At 37.8% G+C, this 26,090-nt stretch overlaps 1 protein-coding gene across 2 annotated transcripts in view; it reads left to right on the top strand.

Annotated features, from left to right (window-relative positions):
• The window catches only part of pcdh15b (protocadherin-related 15b), a 201,985-nt gene that overhangs the window by 129,716 nt on the left and 46,179 nt on the right, over nucleotides 1-26,090 (top strand). For both annotated transcript variants that reach the window (XM_067576200.1, XM_067576199.1), the window contains 2 exons: nucleotides 20,807-20,916; nucleotides 22,868-23,008. In XM_067576200.1, the coding sequence (XP_067432301.1) occupies nucleotides 20,807-20,916; nucleotides 22,868-23,008 (251 nt within the window). The remainder of the gene's footprint in view (nucleotides 1-20,806; nucleotides 20,917-22,867; nucleotides 23,009-26,090) is intronic.

Raw genomic sequence — 26,090 nt, 5'->3', positions numbered from 1 at the left:
ATGGGTTGAGGTGATTTAGGAGAAGCAGAAACAAGTTGTGAACACAATATTGAACATGGTACAACCTTTTTAAGTTGATATGGCAGTCTTGTTAGGAAACAATATTACAGCTGATCTGCTGTCAGAAAATGCTAAAAATCAACATTGTCTTGTTTTGTAGATGCATTTTTGATGAACGATTGTGGTTAGCACAAGTTGCAGTGACAAATTCAATGTGTTTTCTGTGGCTTCCTCATAATAAAAACCTTCCAGTGCTGATATGTTGTAAAGAGAGTGAACAGCAAAATATGCTGAATTACATGCATGTTCCGTTTCATTGTGTCTGTGAAGGCAATTAAAATTCAGCAATGGCACACTCTGCCACTAACAATGAAAACTACTATTTACAGTGCAGAGGTATATTTAATTGACAAATTCAAAATTTACCATAACTTAAATATCCTGTTGTACTGTTGTATGATTGTTCTCATTTAAATGTATATCCTCTTACGTATTTTCCTTCCATGTCATCCATGAATACTTAGTCCTGTAATTACCTAACACTGTGTAGATGACTGCACATGGAAGAAATCTTGCCATGAAGCTTATGCAACTATGTTCTGTGTTCAATATCCAACGGTGCATTATGGCGATACAAAGCCTTATCCTGCTTTCAGTTATAGCATCATAGATATATTGTGTTTTATATTAGAAATGTAATGTGTACTACTTGAAGTAAATGCTGGTCTTGTTGAGATAAAACCTACTGAATGGAAAGGTGCTGAAAAAGCCTTTTTGGCCAAGAACACGTCTGGCTACCTAAATATCTGTGTGCAGAAGCAGTAAATTACCAATAAAACACCAATAATCTTGGGGGCTGATATCCCACTCCATCAGACAGACCACTACCTCACACACACACACCCACACAGACTGCTACCACACACACACACACACACACACACACACACACACACACACAGTTTATACTAAGGAATGCAGCCATTTAGTTGTTGCAAGAGTGGCAAGACATTCATCTCAATTTCACACACTAAATCCACCCTCCCCCTCAAAAAGCCCCCCAAAAAGCACACCTTTGAATTTTTGGATGGTACCCAGTGACTCCTCCCGACTAAGAAAGAGTATTTGTTTTTCATCTGGCAAATTAATGAATTGCATTAATATAGGCATAATTAAAATATGGAGAGGAAGGTTTATCATGCAAAAAGTGGAATTCATTATTAACTATTCACTGATGGACTAAAAGCAAGCACTTAATATGTTTCTACCGCATTTCAGTGTAAACTATAAAAACTATAGAAACACAGCCTTGCAAAATCACACTACTACTTCACACACACAGGTACACAATAACAAAGAGGGTGATCTGAACAGCATGACTGAAATTCAGTTTTGATTACAACTCAAATTATGTGTTTTAACGTAAGGAGATTCCAGTTTTGTTTTGTTTTTAATTATGAATTTGGGCAAGTTTGTTTTCATAATGCAGATCAAAGTATTTGATTTGCATTAAATATACAAATGTGTACATTAGCATCAAGTTTGTGAGGCAGCAGCACATTTTTCACTGTCTGCTGCAAATTCATTAAAAGCACTCACCCATTCTGTTACAACCCACAACCCTAAACAAATCGCCATGATTAATTAGCATAATGCACATCACCTGTTTTATTTAAAAGATGAACTGGCAGGAGACAAAGAAGCCTTTGGGATTCTAACAGTAATTGGGTCATCATCCAAGTAGTGTCTGTAAAAGTGTTAATCTTCCATTGAAATTGCTAATGTTGTATATTGGTTTATACATTGAACCACTATGTACAACCATGTATGAAATTATTAGATAGAAATAAGGAAAAATACTTTTTATTAAGTGAAAACAAATCTCTATACATTGATCTGAACTAATGTAAAAGACACAACATAGTCTGTGATCATTTTATTAGTGGTTGGTGGTCTGGCCAGGCTTTACAGAAATGCCCCAAGCAATGGAAAAAAAGCATATAGACTGTTTACTGTTTACCAAACAAGAATACACTGCATGTCTGAATGAAAATATCATGAGAGATAGTGCCTTATATAGTTTATTTTTCAAATCCAAAACAAAGCAAACAAGTATTTTCCTTCAGTCTCTGTGGAGGTTTAAAGAAATATGTAGGATTGGTATTTTTGTAAAGATAAAAACACACAGTCTTTCATTCTCTATCTATGTGTTTTGAAATGCCAATAAACCCAGCAGTCACAGACTTCAAACTCAACCAACTATAATATAATATATTATACTGTTACCTTATGCTCACACCCACACTAAGTCGCAAGTCGTCATGTAACTCTTCCAGTTGGTCTTTTATGTGGCCATGTGTCGCCTCAGGTTTTCTCTCCTGTGACTGGCTGGGTTGACAGAGGCATGAGAGAGGTTGGATGTGAAATTGGCCTATAATCTCCAGCTATTATCTCTCTTGATCTGTCATTCTTTCACTGAATATATAAAATGTTTCTTATTGCCTTTTCTGGTTATTCTTCTCTGTCCTGTTACTGTCAGTCTCTATCTTGATATGGCTTTATTTTCCCGCTATACATTAGCTTCTAATTTCCCGTCTGTTAATATGTTTTCTTCCTGCCATCCCATTTTTATCAACTCCTCTATATGTCTTTTTTCATCCCCCACAATGACGTCTTAGGGAATTAAATGGTCTCCTTCCATTCGCTTTATTATTTCATCTGTCAGGCACAATATCTAACATATCAGAGTTGGATGAAAATTGTGAGAGGAGATGCGTAATATTTTTGCAAATGTTTCAAAATGACTGATTGACTCAAGGTTGGACACTAATGTTTCCACTTAAAACAAAGAGAGTTTTTGTGACTGATTGTCTGTGAGAGGGGTAGCATTAGTTTTGTCTCAATCTTTTATTCTCTCTATTGCAGATTTTGTTTCCTTTCGATATTGTGTTTCTTCCTTTTTCTGTCCGCTTTTCTACCTTCATGACAAGTCATAGAATTCATCTGTTTTATATGCAGAGTATGTGCTTAGGCATTTTGATGCGATTCACTTTCACATAGCTGACATGCGATCTGTCATGCATCATGCAAGCTGCCTCTGTGACAGCTCAATATTAAATTGAACAAATATCACACCTTTGACACTGATTTTATAGAGGAAATTTAATTTGTGTTATTATTTACTTGTCATATTTACTTTTCAGTTTTTTTAAAAAACAACTTCTTTATTTAGAAAACTTAGCACCATTAGCTCTAAGCTTATGAGCTTGTTTGGGAGTAATTGCCACTTCAGTGACAATACAGAACATATTTTCCCACTATTACAGACAAAATTTCAAGATGTCAACGTCTGTCTTTCACACAGAGCAGAGTAAAGCTCTCTATTTTTAGGAAAGGGGTTAGAGGCAAGAAAGAGAGATGTCAGCCAGCCATATAATACTGCATTTATGAATATGTAACAGCTTCCAGCTAAAAAAGAGTGTGTGCCAGTCTATGCGAGTGTGCACTTTGTCCAATTTGTGTGTATTTGTATCTTTTGTATTAATCAACACACAGTTCATATTAATGCATGCATGGACACATTTTTATGTTTGTTCGCTGTGAATGTCCCTCTTTGTGTATGTGTGTTATGTATTTGTCATTTCAATGTGTGTTTTGCATGTCTCTTTGGGTGTATGTGTGTCTTATATTTTACATTTTTGTGCCTCTTTGTCTGTGTGTGTTTGTGTGTGTGTGTGTGTGTATGGGATGGTGTTTTTTTCTTGTTCGACTAATTCCATGTTGTATTCACACAGAGTACAGTGTACCAGCTTTGAATTAATTAGCCCAGCTTTATTGAATAAAAGCTAACCATTGTACCAGTGTGGTCTTAAGAGCTTACTAATGCAGCTTAATGATTTTGTATGGTTTCAACAGACAGGCTTCTTGCCATGAGCAAGGCTGAATTAGTAATATTGATTCCTACAGTGAAAAAGAGAGTGACAGTAAAACAAGAGGTTGCTTTTAAGATTTTTTCATGACTACTTAGATTATTTATTTCCATTTTTTTTAATTCCAAAGTTGTGTAATATTCTTAATCTTCGAATAGCACCGTGTGTGGTGATACTTTATAAAGGCATGGAGGGTTAGAGCCCCTATAACTTTCTGAACTTGGTGCCATAGTGGTAATATCAAAAAAGATTCTCAGGCAGATAGCAATGCATGCAGCTACAATCTTACCATGTGACAGCCAATCTATGCATGCATTTACCAAATTCACTAAGTCGTCAGTATGTAATTTTAGTTAAGTGAGTAACTGAGTAGTTTACATGTATTTTTTTGTTGGTTTATGTTTTTCATTTTAGCTTTTAACAAAATTTTGTAAAAAAAAAAAAAGTTTTGGGGTAGGTTGACAATTAGATTTAAAATATAGTAAAAGGATTACTTGTTGAATAATTAGCTTCTACAGACTGCATTTAAATAGATTTCCACCTCAGTTTTGTATTTTTGCTGTGCGACCCCTTTTATAAGAAGAAGATTAAAGGATGGATAAATGGATTTGGTGGGTTGAAGGTTCACATTTTTTCTTTAATTCTCTTTCAAGTCTGTCTTAAAACAACACTCATGTGCTTATAAGTAGATTGAAAGCACTATTGGTCACTTTAATTGCTCTTCCTTTACATACTGGCCACAAATGGATGCCGTTCTAAAACATTTTCAGTGTAAGTAATGAGGGACAAAATCCACAGTCCTGTTTCTGTGCTGAGCTGTGTTGGTGGTGGAGGAATAAAACAAAAAGAGGAAATTTGTAGCAAAAGAACGTAACTTTGATAAAGATACTTATTTGGTTTGTGCAATTCAGGCTGCTGAAACCTCATTAGTTATGGCTGAACTTAAGAATTGATTTTACAGACAAATAGGACTGTGGAGTTTTTTCCTTATCACTTACATTGAAATTGCTTTAAGAATTATGGCCAGTATGAGCAAGAGGAACAATCAAATTTTAAGACAGACTTGAAAAAATGTGAACCTATCCTTTTGCCACAATTTATGCACAATAAAATCTGTTACTCTCATCTCTGTGTATCAGAGATAGAATGTAGCAAACTGAAAGTGTTTGCAGATAAAAAAGATTTAAGACGTGTGAAGTTCTACATACAGTTCATGCACCAATAGAGGAAAATCGCCATTCAACCACGAAATTTCCTAACAACTTTTACTTTCAGTAACATTTTTTTTGGATGGGTCCCAACCGACCCAGCCACCCCTGCTGAGAAAACTCTACATTACAGTGATCCAGTGAAAGGTTGTCTATTGCTATTTTTAAGATACTAACAGAGGACAGGGAGTAAAATAAAAGTAAATTTTTCTATATTATATTTTTCTATAATATTTAATATATTACACACATATATTCAAGTTCTGTCAGGATATACACCTTTTACAGTTATGTATGAATTTAAATTTCATGACATAACAGTTTTGGTAGCTATAATTTTAAATCTTTTATATTTAGTATCTCCAAATTGCATTTTATAGAGATGGACACTTTTTCCATGACATGCATTACTAATTGCTAAAGCGTAAGAAACATAGTACAAAGCAGAAGGAATTAAACTTACTTTTCAAATGATTTTGGTTCTATATTTGTTCTTTATTCCAACCTGTTCTCACTCCCAACTCGTCAACATATGGACGATTGGTCAGGATCCCCTTGGCATCACTTTTTAACACACTGGGTGCCCCTTTAGAGTCATTTTTCAACGTGCAAGGTAGTCCGATAGACTCCTATAGAATTCCCACAACATCTGAAATAGACGCCATGAGACCAATGATGTGTATATAATGTCTATGTAAGGTGAAAATTTTCCATATTCGGAGGTGGCAGGTAGGGTCAGTGGTATAAATAGATGGCAAAAAGTGGACTTTGATGTAGGACAGTGGTGTTCACTTCCTGTCTCCAACTGTGAGTCAGAGTGTTTTTAACAGCGGGTCATGGGTGTTTTTAACGGCAGGTCGTAAGTGTTTTTAACAGCGGGTCATGAGTGTTTTTAACTGTAGGTTTTAACCCAAACCATGGTTTTTCCCTGACCCTAACCAAGTTTGTTTTGTGCTTAAACCTAACCCATTGAAAAAAGGCCACAAAAGGGGTACTCTGTGCGTTAAAAAGTGATGCCAAGGGGATCCTGACCAGTTGTCCCTGTGTGACGAGTTTGGAGTGAGAATGTGTTATTTATTCACACACTGGGACTTGCACAGTGTGCCCTAAACAGTTTGATTCTTTGTTCCGACTCTGTGCTACAGCAAACTGAACTTAAAAGGAAATCTCTGAGCTTAAAGTGCTGACTTTCAGCTTTAGATCTGTTTTTGGATGTTCGTACGGTGAACAGTGTTTGACTTTTAGCCCTTTTTTACCCTCAGTGTTCCCCCATTCTTACTGCTAATGCATTTTTATGCCTCTGCGCCGGCAATAGCCATTACATTTCTGGGTTGTTCATCCATATGTACGTACGTATGTCTGTACGTCCATATGTCCATATATCCATACGTCTGTCCCATTTGTGTGAAAGTGATATCTCAGGAATGCCTCAAGGGAATTTCTTTGAATTTGGCATAAATGTCCGCTTGACTCAAGGATGAACTGATTAGAAATTGGTGGTCAATGGTCAAGGTCACTGTGACCCCACAAAATACATTTTTGGCCATAACTTAAGTTTTCACATACTAATTTTGACAAAGTTTCACACAAATGTCTAATAGGATAAAGTGATGACATTTTATATCCAAAAGGTCAAAGGTCAACTTCACTGTGACATCAATTCAATGGCATAACTCAGGAATAGAAGGGGAGATTGTGGCCATATAGACATGGATGTAAACTGCAACTTGATTGGTTGGTAGAGGCAAACAACCGCAAGGTGATATTTCTAGTTTCAACCTTTCCGCACCACTATTTCCAAAATCATACTAGACGTACTTTTTTTAACTTAATTTTTAATATGCTCATGTATTAATATAAGACATTATATCACAAGCATTGTAGAATTATAGAAAAAATAGAGATATCTAACATTTTCTTTATGTTGATCAGGGTGGAACAAAGTTTGTGTTTGAGCCAAGTTTAAGTTGAATATGTCAGGAAATAGTGTCACACATATACAAAGACACACACTGGCCACACATACAAGCACACACACACACTCGCAGTACTTCACAGAGACTGAGCACCAGTGAAGCGTGGCTTTGGCACTGTAACCTGCTGTTTGTGCATTTTCCCACTGTGGGTTTCTCATAACAATTAACAAGCCAAGGAGGAAGTTTGTTAAATCCTGAGCAGAGCCTGAGCAGAATTTCTCACCTGCTCTCCCTCCTTCTTCCTCCCTATCTCTCTGTTTCTCTCACTGTAGGAACATCCTCGCACCTGCAAAATTAGTATGCAGTCGGTATCACATACACATGAATAGTTATCAGCACCCAATGGCAATTATCAGCGTGAGGTTAAGTGAACAGAAAAAAGAGAGCCTTTTCAAAAATTGTTGAGATCTACAAACCCCTCCCACCACTCTCCTTGCTTCCGTATATGCCTGTGTGTGCATTAATGTGTGTTTTCCTTGTGTTTGCATCCTTGTGTGTAATTGTGTGTCTGTGAATTCAGGCGTAGGTTTCTCCCACATGCTGTCAAAATGCCCCATAGCCTGTTACTTTGTTAATTAATCTAATTAGAAAGTGGTGAGAGAGTTATGAGCCAAAACACTCCTAAACATCAAAGCTTTGTTATTAATAGAAAAAAATGTGTGATCAAAGATGGCAATATGTTGCTTTGTCTTGCATCATTACAAAGATAGAGATAATACACTACACCATGGCAGGAGGTTTAGATAAATCTGGCCGCATCTATTAGCTTCTTTGCACTGCTATATATTACAATAAATGCTCTGTTCAAGAATCACAGGCCACAAGCAGGAGGTCACAGGTTTTCTCCCTATCAGCCAGTTGGATAATAACAAACTCAGTGCTGCCAGTTTTCCCTTTGAAAGACATTAATGCCATTTGTTGCCCATTAAAGTACCTGATATAACAAGAAAATGTGTTTTTAATCAGCTCTTACAAGAAGATACAATTATGTGCTATGTGTTATTTCTGATAAACTGAAGCAGAGTTAACACATCATCCAAGGCCAAATCTTTTATCTTGCACTTAGAACAGATACAATAGTTGAGTCTGCTTTTCCTTGGCAACGCTTCTTCATAATGCACACAGCTGTGAAATACACACAATCAGGCTTTGTGTTGCTTTTGAAGATAATCAGTCAAATCTGATGAGATGAGTTTGAGATAGAAAATCTTCTTCCTAGTGATCTAATTTTAAAGAATGTTTTTAATTGTATGAAGTAAATGTAATTTGTTTTTCAGTATTTAGAGCAAGTTTCTAGGTTGCTAGGATTTGCAATTTACATGATGCATTTGAGGCATTAAAAATACATTGATTTGTTATTGTGACACAGAGGACAACCTGAGATATCTAAACAGCTTTTCTGAAACTTGATAGCAGGATTGTTCCTTTTTCATGCTTTCAGTTACTGTGTGTCGGTTTGAATACATTTTTTTTTACATGTAATTTTCCAGACTAGTACAGTATTTGTCTTTGCACTTGTGTTTAAATTTGACTCCTCTTTTCACCTTTTGTTACTCCCTTCCTGTCTCCCTGTCGGTTTATAAAATCCACGCTCTGTTTCATTCACTGTAAGCTATCGTCTATCAAATTAAATGTCTTCTCTGCCAAAATTAATAAAGTCCCCAAGGCTTTTGAACATTTTAACTATGAGATAAACATGTCCCCCCACCAATGTACGCCAAAACAAGCACAGCCGATCTGTGGCTCTATAAATCTGGTATATGTCTAACCGATTCAGTTGAAGGTTACCTTGCTTCGTTGATGCACACAAACAGACAAGTGCACTGATGGCAATGTTACGACTGTGACAACAAATGGCAAACAACCATGGTGGTGTTATTTATAAGATAGCTCACAGCTGGGAGGCAGCCAGAGAGGGGGGGGGGGCATGGAAGAGAGACAGAGAGTGACGGTGGAGTGGGACACTGAAAAGAGAGCATGAGAAAGAACGACAGATGGAGGAAGATGTTGGGAGAGGATAGTGGGGGGAAGCAATTGAGAGAAGGTCGAGTGCGAGTGTCAGATAGAGAAAATTTTAAAAAAGTGGAGCGAGAAAGGAAACTTGAAAAGAGGACGTGGGAGACTACCATAAAAGTTTGAGAAAGGCACATGAAAAAAAAAAATAAGAGAGAAAACAAGAAATGGGGGCTGCTGGAGTACACCATGTCAAATAGACACTGAGGCTGATAAGACAGGCAGGAAGGCAGACACACATGTACACAGAGAGATCAACATACAAGCAGTAAAGTAGCAGATGAGCTGACAGGCTGATGGATTGAAACAGATAGAAGCAAACAAGCAGACAAGCAGGAAAAGACTGAAATAAAGAAGTGTTGAGACACAGATGGACAAGAAGATACAGACACGTAGTCAGATTGATAGATAGGCAGACTGACACTAATTCCACCAGCTTGAAAGATAAACATGCTCATAGTCAGTAGTCAGTCAGGCAGATAGACATCTGTACACTCACTTACTGTAGATGTGAAGAGACGTGTGTTGCATGATTAGCCTTTCTGCTCTTTTTTTTTACTACCCACCGCAATTGTTGAGACCTTTCTTTTGCTGTTTCCACTTGACTCTTCATCCTCACCATAACCCAGTAGCTTATTTATCAAACACATGTCTACAGGAAATATTATGAGTTCATTCCAGTCATTATAAACAAATGGGAAAAAAAGTCTGAATGCATAAACAAGAGCATAAAAAAATCAGGACATCAACATGGGTGATGGCTGCCTTAAGGCTTATGATCCAGTAGATATTCAGATAAACAACTCAACAGTTAAAGCTCATTTACATATAAATACTTCCTATTGCATAGCTAAATATAGGAACAAAATGAGGGACAATATTGGATAGTAGGTGGACTGCTCTCTTTTTGTCAAGATCAAAAGCTAAAGTGCAGTGTCTCACTCAAATAGGAGATTGTATCAGGTACATGCAACTGTTTTTGTAAGTTTTGCGTGACCTCAAACCAATTTCCAGTTTCCAAAAAGCAGTTTTAACTTTTAACAGGTTGATGCTGTTGTTGATGCTGACACCCAAATTACCAAACCAACACAACAAAGAAAAAAGTTTAAATGGACTCCCCATAAAACCACAAATTCAGTTTCTTCAAACTGATAATCCTTTGCTGTCAATTTTACACAGTATATGTATGTTGTACTACCATCAAGTCCTTTGTTGCAGCTTGAAATTACCTGAATCTTTGCTTACTGAAAAACAGCCGCAGTGCAGTAAGAATGTGAACACAATTTGCTCAGGTTTATTCAAAATTTATTTTCCGCCATCACCCAGCTGAGCCTAAATATATCCATTATTTCCCAGATCCTTCACTAAGATGTGTTGTTTTGTCCCACTTGGGTGCACAGGGGTACTACTGCTGTCTACTGGGAATGTGCTGCCATAGATACTCATTCATTAATTTTTCTCATGTTTGTGAAGACATTTGTGAAATTGACCTTCCTTGCATTTTTACAAACCACATTTGAATTTCAGTCAATCAATGTTGCTCTGCTTCCCCCAGCATGAATAAACATATCTGGCATTGTTCACATGTGACACTTGGCTGAAAGAACGATGTCACACAACTCTAATGAGCACACTGACAGATTTCCATACACCCAGAGACACAGGCACATGTAGTAACAGGGATAATCAAAAGAAACGAACATACAAAGAAATCTAGCCCCAACAGAGTAAAATAAATAAAACAGTTCATGTATTATTTGACCTGGATCTAAAGGCCAGCCTCATTGCTGTTACGTGATTGGGTGAAATACTCTTGTCCACATGCGCTACAAAGGTGCCAGTATTACGAACCTGGTTGTACTACAAATATGCATTTGTGAACAATTCTGCATTATGGCATACTTATGTAAATGTGAGCCTTGAGGGGTAAAGTCCAACTGAAATCACATTTAATCATCCCTCTTTGCAATCAAAAATGTTTTTTAAATGCATTGTTAATAGTTTTGTATTATTAGAATGAAGAAAAAAAAGGCCTTTGGAAAAATATCAGAAATGCTCCTTTTTGTCTCAGCCGGCTTGTGGGCATGTTGGAGGCTTGTTGGTTTGACATTAGCTGGCAGGCTGTGGAGACAAAGTAAACATGCTACTATAGCTACAAGTCATAGACAGACATGGTGCCGCTAACAGTAATTTTGAAGAGCAATGACCAAATCAGCATCTAACCAGACCGAAGTGACTTTTTTCTGTTGTGTTTACTGACGATAGCAGTGCACTTTTCCCAGTGAATGTTTGCTGGTTGTTCAGTGTGACCGTCTGCTCCGCCTATGATCGAACGCTACGTTAACGTTATTGCTTTATTCAAGATTTGATTTGCTTTACAAAGGGGCACAATCATCAAATCAAATAATTGAAAATAAAAAAAAGTTTCAGCTTTCTTTTTTCTCTGAGGAGAACACAGCACACTCAATTTACAGACCAGATAGTTATGCTGTTATAGACAAAAAAGGCAATTTAATTTTAGTTGGACTTTAATAATAGTCTTTCTTCTTATCAGAAAGCAGCTTATAATAACATAACAATCAAAAGCTCAAGAGAGATACAGTAAGGATAGAGCAGGCATTTGTGAAAAAAAAGTTGGCAGCTTGTAAATTAGTAATATTTTCTCCCTGGTCGGTTCTTTCTTAGTAGTTACTAAAAGATACTATAGTTCACATATCTACTGTAATAGAAACTACAACATCAGTGTTGACACTGAATGAGTTTCTCATTTAACCTATTAGTTTGTGGGCCGACTAACCTCGAGAAACACAGTATGTTTGTTTAGGTAAACTGTCTCATGTCAAGCAACATCCACAGTGATTTGGTGTAAAGATTAAAGGCTAAAGACAATTTACCTCCACACACTGTTTAATTCATACTGTAACATTACCATTCCACTGCAGTGCTTTTCAGGTGTTTAGCCTTATTACATATTTTAATCAATATGTTCTTATTCTTAAATGGACCTCAATGGTTCATTAGCAGATGTGGCTGCAACTGTCAAGCATCTAATAAGAAATGAGGACGGATAATGAATAGAGAGAAAGAGATTGATGGGGTGGTGTGAGGAGTCCGAGAGGGTAATCACAATAGACTGGTTTTGATTAAAGATAACAACAAGGAATATCATCACTATCTTCTGACATCTCTCCATTCTCTCTTCTCTTCTCTCTCTGTCACACACACACTCACAGATGGGAAATCATAGTAACACTTGCACTATACAAATGTTTCATTAAAACCACTCAGAATGCAAAATGACACACCAGAACTCACAGGTGCATAAATATGAAATGTTAAAAACACTGCAGTCTGTTTTTTGTTTTTTTGGTTTTTTTTATCCGTCATAAGCCTCAGAAGTGGACATGAAAGAACGATATACAAGGACATTTATAACATAAAAAAAAAACTTCCTCTTTGTTTTCTAAATGTACACTACCAACAAAGACAACAGTAGCTCTCACTGTTACACGTATTTATGTCATTTCTGAGAGTGTTTTCTGGTATTTTACAGCAGACTGAAAAGAGGCAGATCAGAAAGCACTTATATGAGTCATGTGAAAGATAACCAGTTATTTCATTTATAGTTTGGAGGACATCTTGTGCTGACTTATTTAAATGTATTTTACATATGCATATGTACAGCAGAGATTTTAAAATACTGTGGCTGGACGACCTTTATATTCTCCAGAATATCCTCTATACATGATTGTACCATACCATTTCATCGCACTGCATTTGGACAGTCAGCTTTCTCTGTGAAAACCACAACTTAGTGGAATGTCCTGCCTAATGATATGAAGAGCTGCAGTTCAATCCGTGCATTCAGAACAAGGTTGAAGAATCTGCTGAAGGCTGCTCAGCTCTGTGGCTACTGAGTCTGGATTTGATCTCATGGTCTTCTCAAATAATCTTGCTTTTGGTTTGACATGCTTGCATTGTTGATTTCTGGTAGACATTGTGGGTGTATGTGATGTGCTGTTGTGTGTGGCTTTGTGTTTTGTGTAGTGTGTCCTGTGTGTTTTTTGCTTTGTACTGTTTGCTGTTGTATGTTTTAATTGTAAGGGACTGCAGATGAAATTTAGCTTGAAGCTAAATCTGGTACAGTGCATCATTTATGTTAAAAACTGCTCACTGTCCCAATAAATAAATACAATAGACACACAGCTCTTTATTTTAAGGGTATTTTTGCATCTAAAAGATTATTGAACTGTTTCTACAAATTTTGTATTGCATCATTTTTACAGTCAGTTTTTCATTTTGTTTCTACTTAAAGCATGAAAAGTTTCATACTTTGTGATGATAAAACCATGGAAAACATGGAACTGTTGCACTTAAATATGAAGTCATGCTTGCATGCAGCTATATGTGAGCAAATAATACCATCAAATTATCTTTTAGAAAACTCCATATAGACACAAGCCTTATGTACCCACCCTTACACACACACACAAAAAAAAATGAAAACATTTTTAACATGCAGCTTTATAATTTTTCTGCAACTTGTGTGTGTGTACCTGTGTGCATGAAGATATTCCTCATGTTGTGGGGATATAAATCTGTTTACTGCCATCACATTGAGGGAACGCTCCTCCCTTTTGGAGACAAAAGGCAAGTCTCTAACATAAATTATTAAATTTTAGGGTGCAGACTTGGTTTAAGATTACAGTAATGGTTAGGGTAATTAATGCAAGTCAATTTAATGTCCTCTGAAGTGATGGAAAAACAAGCGTGTGTGTGTGTGTGTGGTTCTGTGAGCTTGTGTGTCTATCAGATCAGTAGAAAAGAAGGCGGTATCACTCTACAGACACACACCCATGCATATACATATTTTTACAGTGATGATGTGTATACATTTTACCTCTTTTACATCATTTTAACTCAAACACACACATCTACACTAACATATTTTTAGTCATCATTCTTTTCTTCATATCACCTTCTCTCTGATTCCCTTCTTTTGTCAAAAGCGCTTGTATATATTGCTGTTTCTCTTTCTCGCCCCCACTGTCCTGCTCTGTCTCATATATGTTTTATGTATTAGTACTTCAACAATGCCCCACTCAAGGTCAGACTGAGCGATACTAAGCCGCGTGACTGTCAGTTGACAATTACGACAACACTGTAAAGGGAAAGGTGAGAAGAGGGCGAGGGAGAAAAATGCTGAGACACTGCTGCTGACAGGACACAGAAAAGAGAGAATCAGTTCAAGAGAGCTGAGCTGAGTCAGAAAGAGCTGTAAAAACCAGAGAGAGAGAGTGATTGACAGAGAGAGAGAGTGACAAAAATGGAGAGGTTATGTGTGAACAAATATGGTGGAATGAAGAGAGGTAGGAAAGAGAGATGTGGGATTGGAGAGAGGGAAGGTGCCAGAGGGTCAAGAAAATGAATTTTGATCATTCAGACAGTACTGAGCAGAAATAAGAAACAAAGAAAAACTAATACAACATTTGATCTAAAGCCCAATACACTAATGTTATCAACACTCCAAAAGTAACAGTATGAAAAACCCAACTCTAAAGTGTAAAACCACACAACATGCCTTATCAGAAAAACTGTTTGGATTTCAGTCAGCATGTCTCCACAAGCTTAAAATTGTGGAGGGACATGTGAACTGAAAATTTAAGCCTCCCGGAGCTGAAAAATGGCCACAGCAGGGGAAGAAGTAACCTCCAGAACTCCAAGCATCCTGTAAAGGTCATTACTGCGGGCAGTTAAGACCCTCACTTAACAGCAACCTAAGGAAAAATCCTACGGTCAATTAGCAAACCTCTGGAAAGACAAAGGAGAGGCCCAGAGAAAACTGTGGCAAAAGTAGAAAGGTGTGATGTAGCAGTCAGTGTTGGCAGCTCAGACCGCTGCTGGATGTTCAAAATAGTCCAACTTTGAGCAAAAGAGTGCAGTGTTATTGGAAATTAGATACTAGACTTGAAAGGTCCAACCTACTGTAGATGACATCAAAGTATTTGGAGAGAGAGGAGAATTAGTCTTCGGACAGTATATGTATTATCCCCCCATATTGTTTACAGATGAGCAAAGTTGGAGGCCAATTTACCAAAGAAAAGGATACAGTAATGGTACAACAAGATACTCGCATTAAGTTGATCCATAACTTTAACTCATGTCAACTTGTTGCTGTTAATGATCAACCAACAAGGGCTCGTTTTGCTGATCAAGTGGTTCCACAGTTGTTGTTGTTGGTTTCCCCTGGCATTAGCTAGCTAGTAGACTACTTAGCTATTATGAGTTGAAAGTTGTGAGCATGCTAGTGCCAGGCAGAGGCTGTATGTATTGAGTCCAATTTTACCCCCAATCAATTGCCTCCAACTAAATTTAGTCCTGCTGAGTTTCCACCAGAATATTCTTTGATGTTCAGATTGAGGAGGAAGACGCCTGATTAATCGCCCAAACAATCAATAACAACAATTTGGCGGTTGGATGATCGGATTGATTTCTGGATTCAGAAAATAGTTTGCTGTCTTGCAGTTTGAGCAGTTCCTCGATCTAATCTCCAACATGGCTGCTGACAAAAAGCAAAACTGTGGTGAGCTTGTTGTAATGTTTTTGGAGTAGCATTTTACATGTTGTGGTTAACTGTAGTCCTGACTGAGACTGTGCTATGATGGAAATAGAACTGACCTTCCCTGAAACACAGACCGGCCATATTGTCCACATCCTCCCAGCCATCTGCTGTGAATATTTTTTTGTCTCCTTTTTTTCTGTTCATAATAGAATTGCACAAATGAACCTTGGTTTACTCTTTTTTTTGCAAACATTTTGAAGTATATGGCCCTCTTGTTTTGAATAAAACAAATTGAATTGTGAATGGACAAAACCAGTTGGGGATTCAAGACCTGTTGATAAGAGCATCTAATGTTGGCTAATAAGATTTAACTACTTGAGTTTGCCTTGCTTTCTTCCAGGCAAGGCCTTCCACACTGAGTATAGTATGCCACAGAGCAGATCAAACATGGCTGTCATACGCAAAAAGAAAAATCTTTGTGAAAGAGGCATTGCCAGAGCTCAACAGAACCAAAGCACTGCTCAGCACAGAGGATATCGTAGTTTGTTGTGGACAAAGCGACACAGGGAAAGGAGCTTGAAAGAAGTGACAGATCCTGAATTGCAGCAGGGAGAGAGAGAAATGAAAAGCAGCAGTGTGAAGAGGGACAGAAAGAATAATGACAAGAGGAGGAAGATGATGTATCATAAAGAAACAGGGGCTGAAAGAGACAGGCTAAAAAGAGGAAAACATAATGAGTGAGACAAACGAATGACAGTGGCTATGAGAGAAAGACCCACAGAGAGGAGGGTATCATTGCCAACATCTATCACGATCCTCATTATTCTGTCTGTCCCTTAACGCTGCTGTAACACTGAACACTCTCACAGCTCTGTTCAGGTTTATGTCCTGTAGCCTACATTCAGACTGAATATGTGGATCTGGTGTGTGTGTTATTCATCACATTGTGGGGACATAAATCTCAAAATTCAGTTGCCACAAGGTTAATTTTTAATTTTAGAGTAAGACTTGGTTTTAGGGTTAATATGAGAATTAATGCAACATCACGGTTAGAGTAAGCCTTAAGGGAGTGATTGAAAGTCAATACAATGTCCTCACAAACAGAGCAGTGCATGTTTTGTGTGTGTGTGCGTGTGAATCTGTTGTTATCAGTATCAGCCCAGCTTGCTGTAGTCAGGACAGCAATGATTAGAGAGCTCAGGAGGGGAGACACTGGCTTGATAATGAGGTGTGTGTGTGTAGGTGTGTGACGCTTATCTGTACTATGATATACACTAAACATGTGCTTGGGGTCTTGTGTGTGTTAATCTCTATGGTTGTAAATGTGTTTTAACCCGTTCACAAGTAATGTGCATGTGGCTGTGTATGATTGTGTGTGTGTGTGCACATAGTCCAGTGTGTCAGCTTGTGCGTGTGTGTGTGTGTGTGAGTGAGTGGGCATCCTCTCCATTGTGCTCTTTCATCCCTGTCAAGTAGCCATTGTGGCTAAAGAGAGAGAGAGGGGGGGTGGAGGAATGGATAACAATTGTAGCTGAAGTCTGCTGGGATGTTGGCTGGAAGCAGGTGTCTGGGGGAAAGAGAGGGAGAGAGAAAGACGGAGAAGAGGAAAGATTGGAATGCAGACGGGCAAGTAAAGACGAGAATGAATGGAGTGAGAGGATTAGAAAGAGAGAGGAATATGTGGTGTAAGAAAAGCGTGAAGAGCGAAATGAGAGTTGAAGGATAAAATAATTTCATGTTTTTATGATGTTGCACCCACTAGAGAACAATCCCAAATGTATTGATGGATTTTATATGTTCTGGAGCTGCAGGTGCTAAACTATATCCCTACAGACTTGGTGTTTTTCATTTTCTGTTATAAAAGTACATGAATGTGAATGATCTTCCTTTCATTCCTGTGTATCGGTGTGTGTTTTTTATACAATGTGTAAGATAATTTTTTTGTCCACAGAGTTGCGTGTGGTGCAGGTGAAATCCTAATCTTCTGTTTCATCGGCTAAGAGCAATGGTTTAATTTTCAACTTTATTGTCCCACCAGACAAGGCTGTCCTTCATCTCCTGTATGATTTATTTTAGCCTTAGAGCTGTCAGTATGTGTCATCAGTGAGGAGAGGGATATTACAGGGGTCTTAGTAGATGATCATGATTTGAAATTAAGTATGTACACAGATGACATTTTGTTGACTCTGTCCAGTCCATCAATCTCCACACTAAAGGAAATTATCAAATTAAATTACACACTGTTTGGCTCTTTGCTGATCACAAACATTTTAGGAGCGTTGTGGTGGTCAAAGGGGTCGCTGACTATGTAATCACAACATCCTCGGTTGGAGTCCAGCCAGAGATCTTTGTTTCCTCCTTTCTATCTCCCCTCATTTCCTGTTAGTTCTCTACTGTATGTTATCTAATAAAGGCATAAAATACCCCCAAAATATATACTGTACAGTAGATAAAATAGGTGTTGTCCACTGAAGATATTTTGACGTCACAGTAGGAAAAGTGCAGGTGTAGATAAGTCCTGGTATTGTTCATGCTTTCATACTGGGACATCTGAATAAAATGAAGCTATCGTGAATGTTATTGGTAACACCTGTGCTTTACTACTATGACAAATGAAAATGTCTGATGTTAAAGAGGTCTAATTTAAGTATAAGTAAGTATAATAAGTATTTACCTCAACTGCTGCAATTTAAACATCTTTAAATTGCAATTCAATTATACTCGTTTAATCAATCAATTTAAATCAACATTAATTCAATGAATGTCAAGCTTTTTACGCATTTGCTTGTAGGAGTGTTTGGGTAGAGCAGGTGGTTAGAGAGGCAATTGACTGGGGTGAAAGTTAACATCTACACAAACACTCACACACACACTCGTGCTCCCCAACAGCCCCATTTATCATGTTGTGATTACTTGATAGGTTAGCCAGTTGGTAGCCCATGTTATAATGTTTAGCCAGCTGTGACAGTTGGCCTAATGACTGGACTGGGTTTATTTAATGGAGTGAAATCTGCTGGAAATTTAAGAGGTGCCAGATTCTAAGAAAATCTGTCAGGGTTGTAAGCAGGCAAAACTGTCCACCACAGGCAGGTTCACGAAAACAAGAGCTTGCCTGGTTTCTCTTTGAAAGCTGTTGATGATTTAATTTCACTGCTTGGCTAAGGCCACTAATAGGGTCAGATACCCTGTTCCAAAAGGACTGGATCAGACCAAGTATTATCCAGACGAGATGTACTCTGACTGAGGACAATGAGGTTTCATATGTTTTAGCCCATTAACTGATGTCATGTATGGTTTATATTACTAGTAAGGGCTGAGACAATTAGTCAGTAATTATTATTCATCTACTAGTTGATTAATGAAAATTAATTGCCAACTATTTTTTATAATCAATCATCAATTTTAAGTTTTTTAATCAGGCACAAGTGCCAAACACTGTTTCTAGTTTGTCACATGCAAGGGTTATCTGCTTTAATATCATAGTAAATTGTCTTTTTTTTCATTGTTGGTTTGACAAAATGCTGCTTGAACATATCACATTGGGCTCTGGGAAATTGTGACAGGCTATTTTTCACTTTTTTCTGGCATTTCATAATTGACTTGCAGCCCTAATTATTACCAGCCATTTTACAAAGCATACACTTAATTTATTAAATGATTTTGTACCTTCCAGCCAGCCACTGGACTCAATTGAATAGAATTTCTGAATTATACTCATTGCCTTTATTTTTGTGTCCAACTTAATTTATCAGCACTTGGTAGTAGGGAGCAGAGGCTTCTTTCAACTGCTTTGACCGCTTTCACTGTTGTAAGGTTAGACTGACATCCAGCATCCAACAGTTGATACTTAGCTGCTAAATAGTGTTGCATTGATGATCTATGCCACCCGGAAATCCAAAGCAGACGACAACAAATGCATGCTGTGACAAAGATGAAGTTCAATTTGTTCAATACATGCTTTTAAAAAAGTTGTTGTTTAGCAGTTTGCTCTCAATTTATCTCTGAACACAGTTTTCAAGAACAACTTTTCAAGTTCTTACTAATCCACACTCAAACCAATAAACTAAACTCTAAACTAATAAATGCCTATGTGTACATTGTGAATATGTGCATTGCACAGGTTAATATTTAAAGTTACTGCACATGCATACACACACACACACACACACAACATTACTATTTTGAAAAGAGGACAGCTATAAGGATACACTCACAAATGGTTGTTAAAGCTCAAAAACAGGTGGAAGCTAACCCCCACAATTAGTGAAATAGCAAAACAAAACATAATTTGTTCTGCACTCAGAGAGCATTGCATTAGCTCATACTGGGAAACATCGCTGAAGAACTACATTGCTTGACAGAAGAATGATAATACATCAAGACAAACTGCTCAGTCAGCAGCTAAACCTAATGTTAGCAATTGTTAGCCTCGGACAGCCACTCAGTAAGGGGAAATGCACACATAATTTTTATTTAACCAAGCCAACAAGAATACTTTCAAACACGGACACCTTTTCAATTTTGCTATAAGATTTACCTGCAGGTCGACCTGTGGTATACTTCCAAGTTCGAGACTGCCTTGTATTCTGAAAATATCCCATATTTTTTACGTTGTTTATTATATACAGATTAGCAGTGACACACACACACACACACTGTTCAATGTAACATCAGCACAAGCAATCAGAACACAAATACCCACTGCACTTACATGAGGAAAACCAGCTATTTGACTTTTTTTCTTCTTCCTTAAAACAAATCATTTTTAAAATATTTGTACGAAATGGTTCATAAAGACCTACTATTTGTGCTTTGCCGAATACCGTATTCAGATTTGGCTCCACTCGTAGTTCCTACTATTGCTTTACCTTATTAGTAGCTTTCTAAGTGTATACACTGCCTGCATGTACTTCATCTTTTGGGGTAAAGCCAAAGTACAGAGAGCTGTCAGCATGAAGGAGGAAAAAAATTGGACGTGCTTGACAGGTTTACAGTAACTCTCAGTTGATTTTTAACTTTCCAAATCGCAGTTGGCCCTCAAGAGGAAGTAGGCCCAAATCTAAATATACATATTTAATTTTCTTATCAGTAAATATTGATTGACTGAACTGTTCCCAGGTTTCCACCAGTGAGCGAGGAAACTGCCGTTGGAACCCCTGTGGGAGTCATCATGGCAGCTGCTGTCAATCAAACTATCGTGTACTCCATCGTCGAAGGCAACGAGGGAGGTGAGTATACTCAGAGCTGTTTATACGCAGAGAGTTTGCCTGTTGTGGGTTTCAGTTGTTGACTTGGTTGCCTTCACTACCTGCATGTGACCACTGATAAAGTAGCTGGTGAGTTCATGACATAAATTTATGTACAGGAGTTATTAGCTTATTAGCAGTTATGAGGAAACAGAGCAACAGACAACATATATGGTGCAACCAATAAAAAATCTTTATCATTTTCTACAAATTACAAAATAAAAACCTTCTCTTCATTGATGGGGGCTGACTCACACACAATGAAAGTGTAAGTATCTAGTAACCAATTTACCTTTAACCACTTCAGACATCTTGGATGGAACAGCATATCTAATTGATCAAAAGAGCCAAGTGTGCAAGAAACCATGAAGCATTAAAGACAGATTGAAATTTGATCACTCAAACCACCATGTAAGATGGATTGGGAGGTAGTTTGAGATGTACCCTAGCCTGCTTTTGAAAAGGTGTAAATGGATCCGTCTCTCTAAGACCCATAAATAATCTTTTCTCCTCCCAAGTGTAACTAAGTTACACAGTAAGCAGTGTGTGGAAGTAGCCACTGTGGCTGCCAAAGTAACTAGCAGGCTTTTTTGCTTTCTTGTTAAAGCATCAGGAAGAAAGCAGTTTGAGGGATTTCAGTTCATACAGTCAAACAAAAGGCATAAGGTGAAGTTGTACCATTACCTGATCCTGGATCAGTGAAACTGCTGAAGTATCTGTATGGGTATGAGAGACAGTGAGCAGAAGTTTAGTCTAGCTTGTAATCCATCCATGTGAGTCATTCATACATTTATTTTAAGCTCCCCTCCAGACATCTTTTAAGATATAAAAATATTCTACTTTGAATAATAATTTGTGTTTGATATGGTTTTTCCACAAAAAGAAAATCAAATACCTAGTTAGAAATTCTTAAAATTACATCTGCTCCTTCTCCCTCATTGAAAAATCCATAAATATGCAAATATTTTTCCATTCAAAAGTTTAACTGAAGGACACGGGATGTCTCCTACTTCACTGCAAAGTCCACTCTCAGTGTATGTGCACTGGATGGCACTTGTGTAAGTTGCATACTAGACCACAATTGGTCAGTAGATGCCTTGTCCTTATTAAATGTGATGATTGACATTTGAACACAGTGTATTTATTTGGATCCACTCCACTTCATTTTATTAACAGTATGTACCTTGCTAAGTATACATCTGTTCTGGAATTATTATTTGATGGGTGGGTTAGGGATCCTTCTTTATTTTTTTTTTGTTTGTCCCGATTGTTTAATATTACTGTTCTGGTTTTTGCTTGTTTAGTTTTTCTTTTTTTCTTTTTCTCCTCATCATTGTTTTAAATGGTGAAAATTACATGAAAGAAATCTCATTTTTGGACACCCGTGCTGTCTACACTGGACATGTAATTTCTCATCCGATAAGCAGATCTTTGCAAAAAAATAAACTAAGAAGGTTACTCTTCCTCTGGTGTTTCTTACCAGTAACCAAATCAGATTTGTGATCTGGCTAATAGAGGTGCATATATGTGGGTAAGTGTAAAAGAAAGTGTATTTAATTGCCTCTGAATTTCATCAAAATATGAGACACTTGAACTGACAAGTGTAAATGGAGCCTAGGAGTACAAGGCTTCCATTTAGGTAGCTTGTTTTCTCTCTGTCATTTCGTAATTAAACAATGTTCAAATTACCTCCTGGTTTAACTCGCTCTGTCAACAGCTCAGAAGACACGACCTTCTTTTCATTACTAAGTACTATCAGACTGTTCACTCACCATCGCACTGCTCTACACGAGTATAAAAAAAAGACTCTATTCATCTGTGTCCTTTTTTGACCTTTCTCCACTATCTTTTGCTCTCTGTTTCTTTCATCCTACCTCGCCCACTCTCTCTGACTCTTTATTCCCTGTCTCTTTCTGCCTCCTGTTCTCTCCAGGTTCATTTGCATTAAATGAAACAACAGGAGTGATTTCCACCGCCAAGCCACTGGACTACGAGACAAATTCCAGCTATGTTCTGAAGGTAGAAGCAGACTCCATGAGAGTGGTGTCCTCCAACCTCCGAGCTCCCTCCAAAAGTGAGTGCGTTGTTTAAGCAATAAGCCACAAGAAGCCGTGGTTTACAGTGATTTTAGAACAGCCCCATTCTGCATCGTGCCTAACAACACCCCTTAGCTGTTCTAAAATCACTGTAAACCGTGGCCTCTTGTGGCTTATTGCATTTATAAAACAGTTACTACATATACCTGGCAAGGTTTCATAAAATAAACACACAGCAACAAAAAAATACATGAATTTATTGATAACAAATAATCATTCTTCTCCCAAGCAATGTAGTTCTTCAGTGACATTTAACAGAATGGCTGCCAAGCAACACACAGACAGTGGAAAGCATGCTAATCAGGCTAGTCAAGCATGCTTAAAGATCAGGGTGATTGTTAACATTTATCTGGATATCACCATTAATTGTGCAATTGTTGAAGTAGTGTTCAATTATGTAAGCGTTCCTCTTTGCTGGTACAGGGGTGTTTGACTCTGACTCTGGCGTTTTAATTGCAAAGTGCCAGAAGCAAGGATATTGCTCCAGCACCTTCTCTCGTTGTAGGTAGGGCACCAGTAAGATTGCAGAGACGATTCACAGTTATGCGCCATCACAGACATGATTTCTCTTGCCTTTAGGCTAGTATCAGAGAGTTCTTGTACGGTGGTGTTTCGCAAACAGTGGTTGGTGTAGATTGTCTCGGTGCCGGCTGCTTTACACATCTGTGGCAACATGGGAGCCAAGGAAGTTCACTCCCATGGGCTCTCTAGTATACCTAACGTTAAGAGAAAGAAAAAAAATTTCTAATCATGTTGCAGTTACATTATAACCACATATGTATCTACCATCTGCAACTATTATGCTCATTTTCCCCTAGCTGTGGTTGCTTGCCAACAATATCATTACAGCTACACTGTAACAAAAATGATATCGCTAGCAATTGACAACATATCTAGAGAAAGGTGAGCATAATAGGCTACAAATAAAAACATGCGATCTAGCTAAAGTTACATTGTTAATTTATCATAGATCATTGGTGTAGTTTGTACACTTTGGGTGGACATAAAAGGCCAGTGGATTGGGCGGCAGCAACAAGAGGTATTTCTCCAACAAAGCGACAGGACACAGAGGGTTTCCTGGCTGCTCAAACATAAACCCCTGTAGGCTCTCTTTGTTTATTTTTCCGGCATCTTTGTGGTTTTTTGTGTATTCACTGCGTATTTCTGGCCATTCTTGTCCTGGCAGATGATAAATGATTCAGGCTTCAGTTGGCGGTTGCCCTCTTTACCTCTCCATCCCATATGCAGCTGCACATCCAACCAGACTTTGTTGACAAGATCCTCAGGTGTGTTTGGATTCAGTGGCTTAGAGTGTTTGATTTTCTGAAAATCTGCCTCTGGTAATGCTTGATGGTGGGATGTTTTGTTGTGTCCTTCTCTGCAAAGTTTTTTCACGACTCCAATGAAAACTTTGTTGTGATAAACCCAGGATCTTTAAACAGACACCAGCATCAGCTGATCGGTGGATCATTGATGTACCAGTTAAATCCCACGTGTAGGCCAACATAACTGCTGAAACCATCGGGTTCAACCTTTCCTGTTTTTCACAGTGGTATAGAACTGACAGAGAGCCTGGTTTAGCTCCATTTGGGTGATTGTTATAAAATCACTAGCCAGATCTTTCTCAGCACACCAGGTCTGAAAAAAGCGAACGGTCACATAGTCTTTTTAACGGTCCTGGCTTCGTTCCTTGACTTTTCCAGCTCTTCAATTTCTCTCATTAATTTCAGTATGTCTCCTTTCTTTTTTTTATCTTCCTCCTCTCTTCCTCCTCTCTTTCCACCACTCATCCATGCTTAACCCATCCAGTAAATCAAAATTCATAAGTAAATCTGACATTTTGAAGCAAATTGTATAGGTATCTAATTGGCGCAGTAATTTGTAATGCAGTCACAGGTGTGAGCATCTTACAATGGCTTCGAATGCGGCTCAGCCAATCATAATCAAGGACCGGAACTATCCATTTTATAATTATGAACTCTTCCCCCTTTCAGGCTGGGCTCAGATTACAGGACTAACTTTTGACATCGGATTGCATCACCACACACTTCATAGATTTTCTTCCCTCTAATTATGCTCCCACACACTTCTGGAGTAAAAAAAAGAGAATGTATTACACACTATGTGATATTGTTAAGATAATATTGCTTCAGGCTTTAGCTTTCTCTCTTTTGCACATTCTCTCTCTCTCTCTCTCTCTCTCTCTCTCTCTCTCTCTCTCTGTCTCTGTAGCGCTCTCTACTTTTACCTTGCACAGGTTCTCTCTTCTCTTTGTCTATACAGTTATGTCTTGGAGACATGTCAAATTGCGACTTGGTTGTCGTTATTACCTTTCAAGAACCTCCCCTCTCTTGTGGCTGTCTATCAAACCCAAAGCTTACACCAGCTTGTTGTCTGCACTGTGGCTGTTTCAAAAATGTTTGCTTTTCCCTTCCTGCGAGATGTTTCACACTGGTTATCTCCTATCAGGCCTGGACAGTGAACTGCAGTCCAGCATTTCACTGTCAAATATTTTAAACATGTTTGAGAGGGTCCAAGTGGATGAGCAGTATGGAAGAATGTAAAGATCTGTAAAAAAAAAAAAAAAAAAAAAAAAAAATTTTCAGATATTCTGTCCCAAATATTGCACATAGTGATCAGTTCAGTGCAAATCTGTGTTAATTTGTGCTAAACCAGCTGTAATCTGAGCACCGCCTCACTGTCATTCAGCCTGTTTTTTTATTTATTCATTGGATTTGATTTTTTTTTCAATTTTCATCCTCATTTTAATCCATCCAAAAATTAATTTTCCTTTAATTGCACAGGGGACGAAAGACCAAAACAAGTTTTAATGATTTTAATTGAAATTATAAATAAAGTGAAAATTCACTCTAACTCTTTCCCCTCTGTCTTCCTTTTTCTCTGTCTTTTTCTGTCTCTCTATCTGTTGGTATTGCTCTCTTTCTATTTATTCCTTTCAAAGCATATCTGCATTCTTCTTAATGGATGCTCAGCTCTCCGGGTTTTCCCCTTTCTTCTTTAATTATGGTGTTTACCGCATGCTGTTCTCATTTCATTCAA

This window comes from Thunnus thynnus, chromosome 20 (genome assembly GCF_963924715.1).
Source record: "Thunnus thynnus chromosome 20, fThuThy2.1, whole genome shotgun sequence".
In the NCBI taxonomy this organism is placed as follows: Eukaryota; Metazoa; Chordata; class Actinopteri; order Scombriformes; family Scombridae; genus Thunnus; species Thunnus thynnus.
The sequence above is the reverse complement of the archived record's forward strand: the minus strand, read 5'-3'. Positions and strand labels throughout refer to the sequence as shown.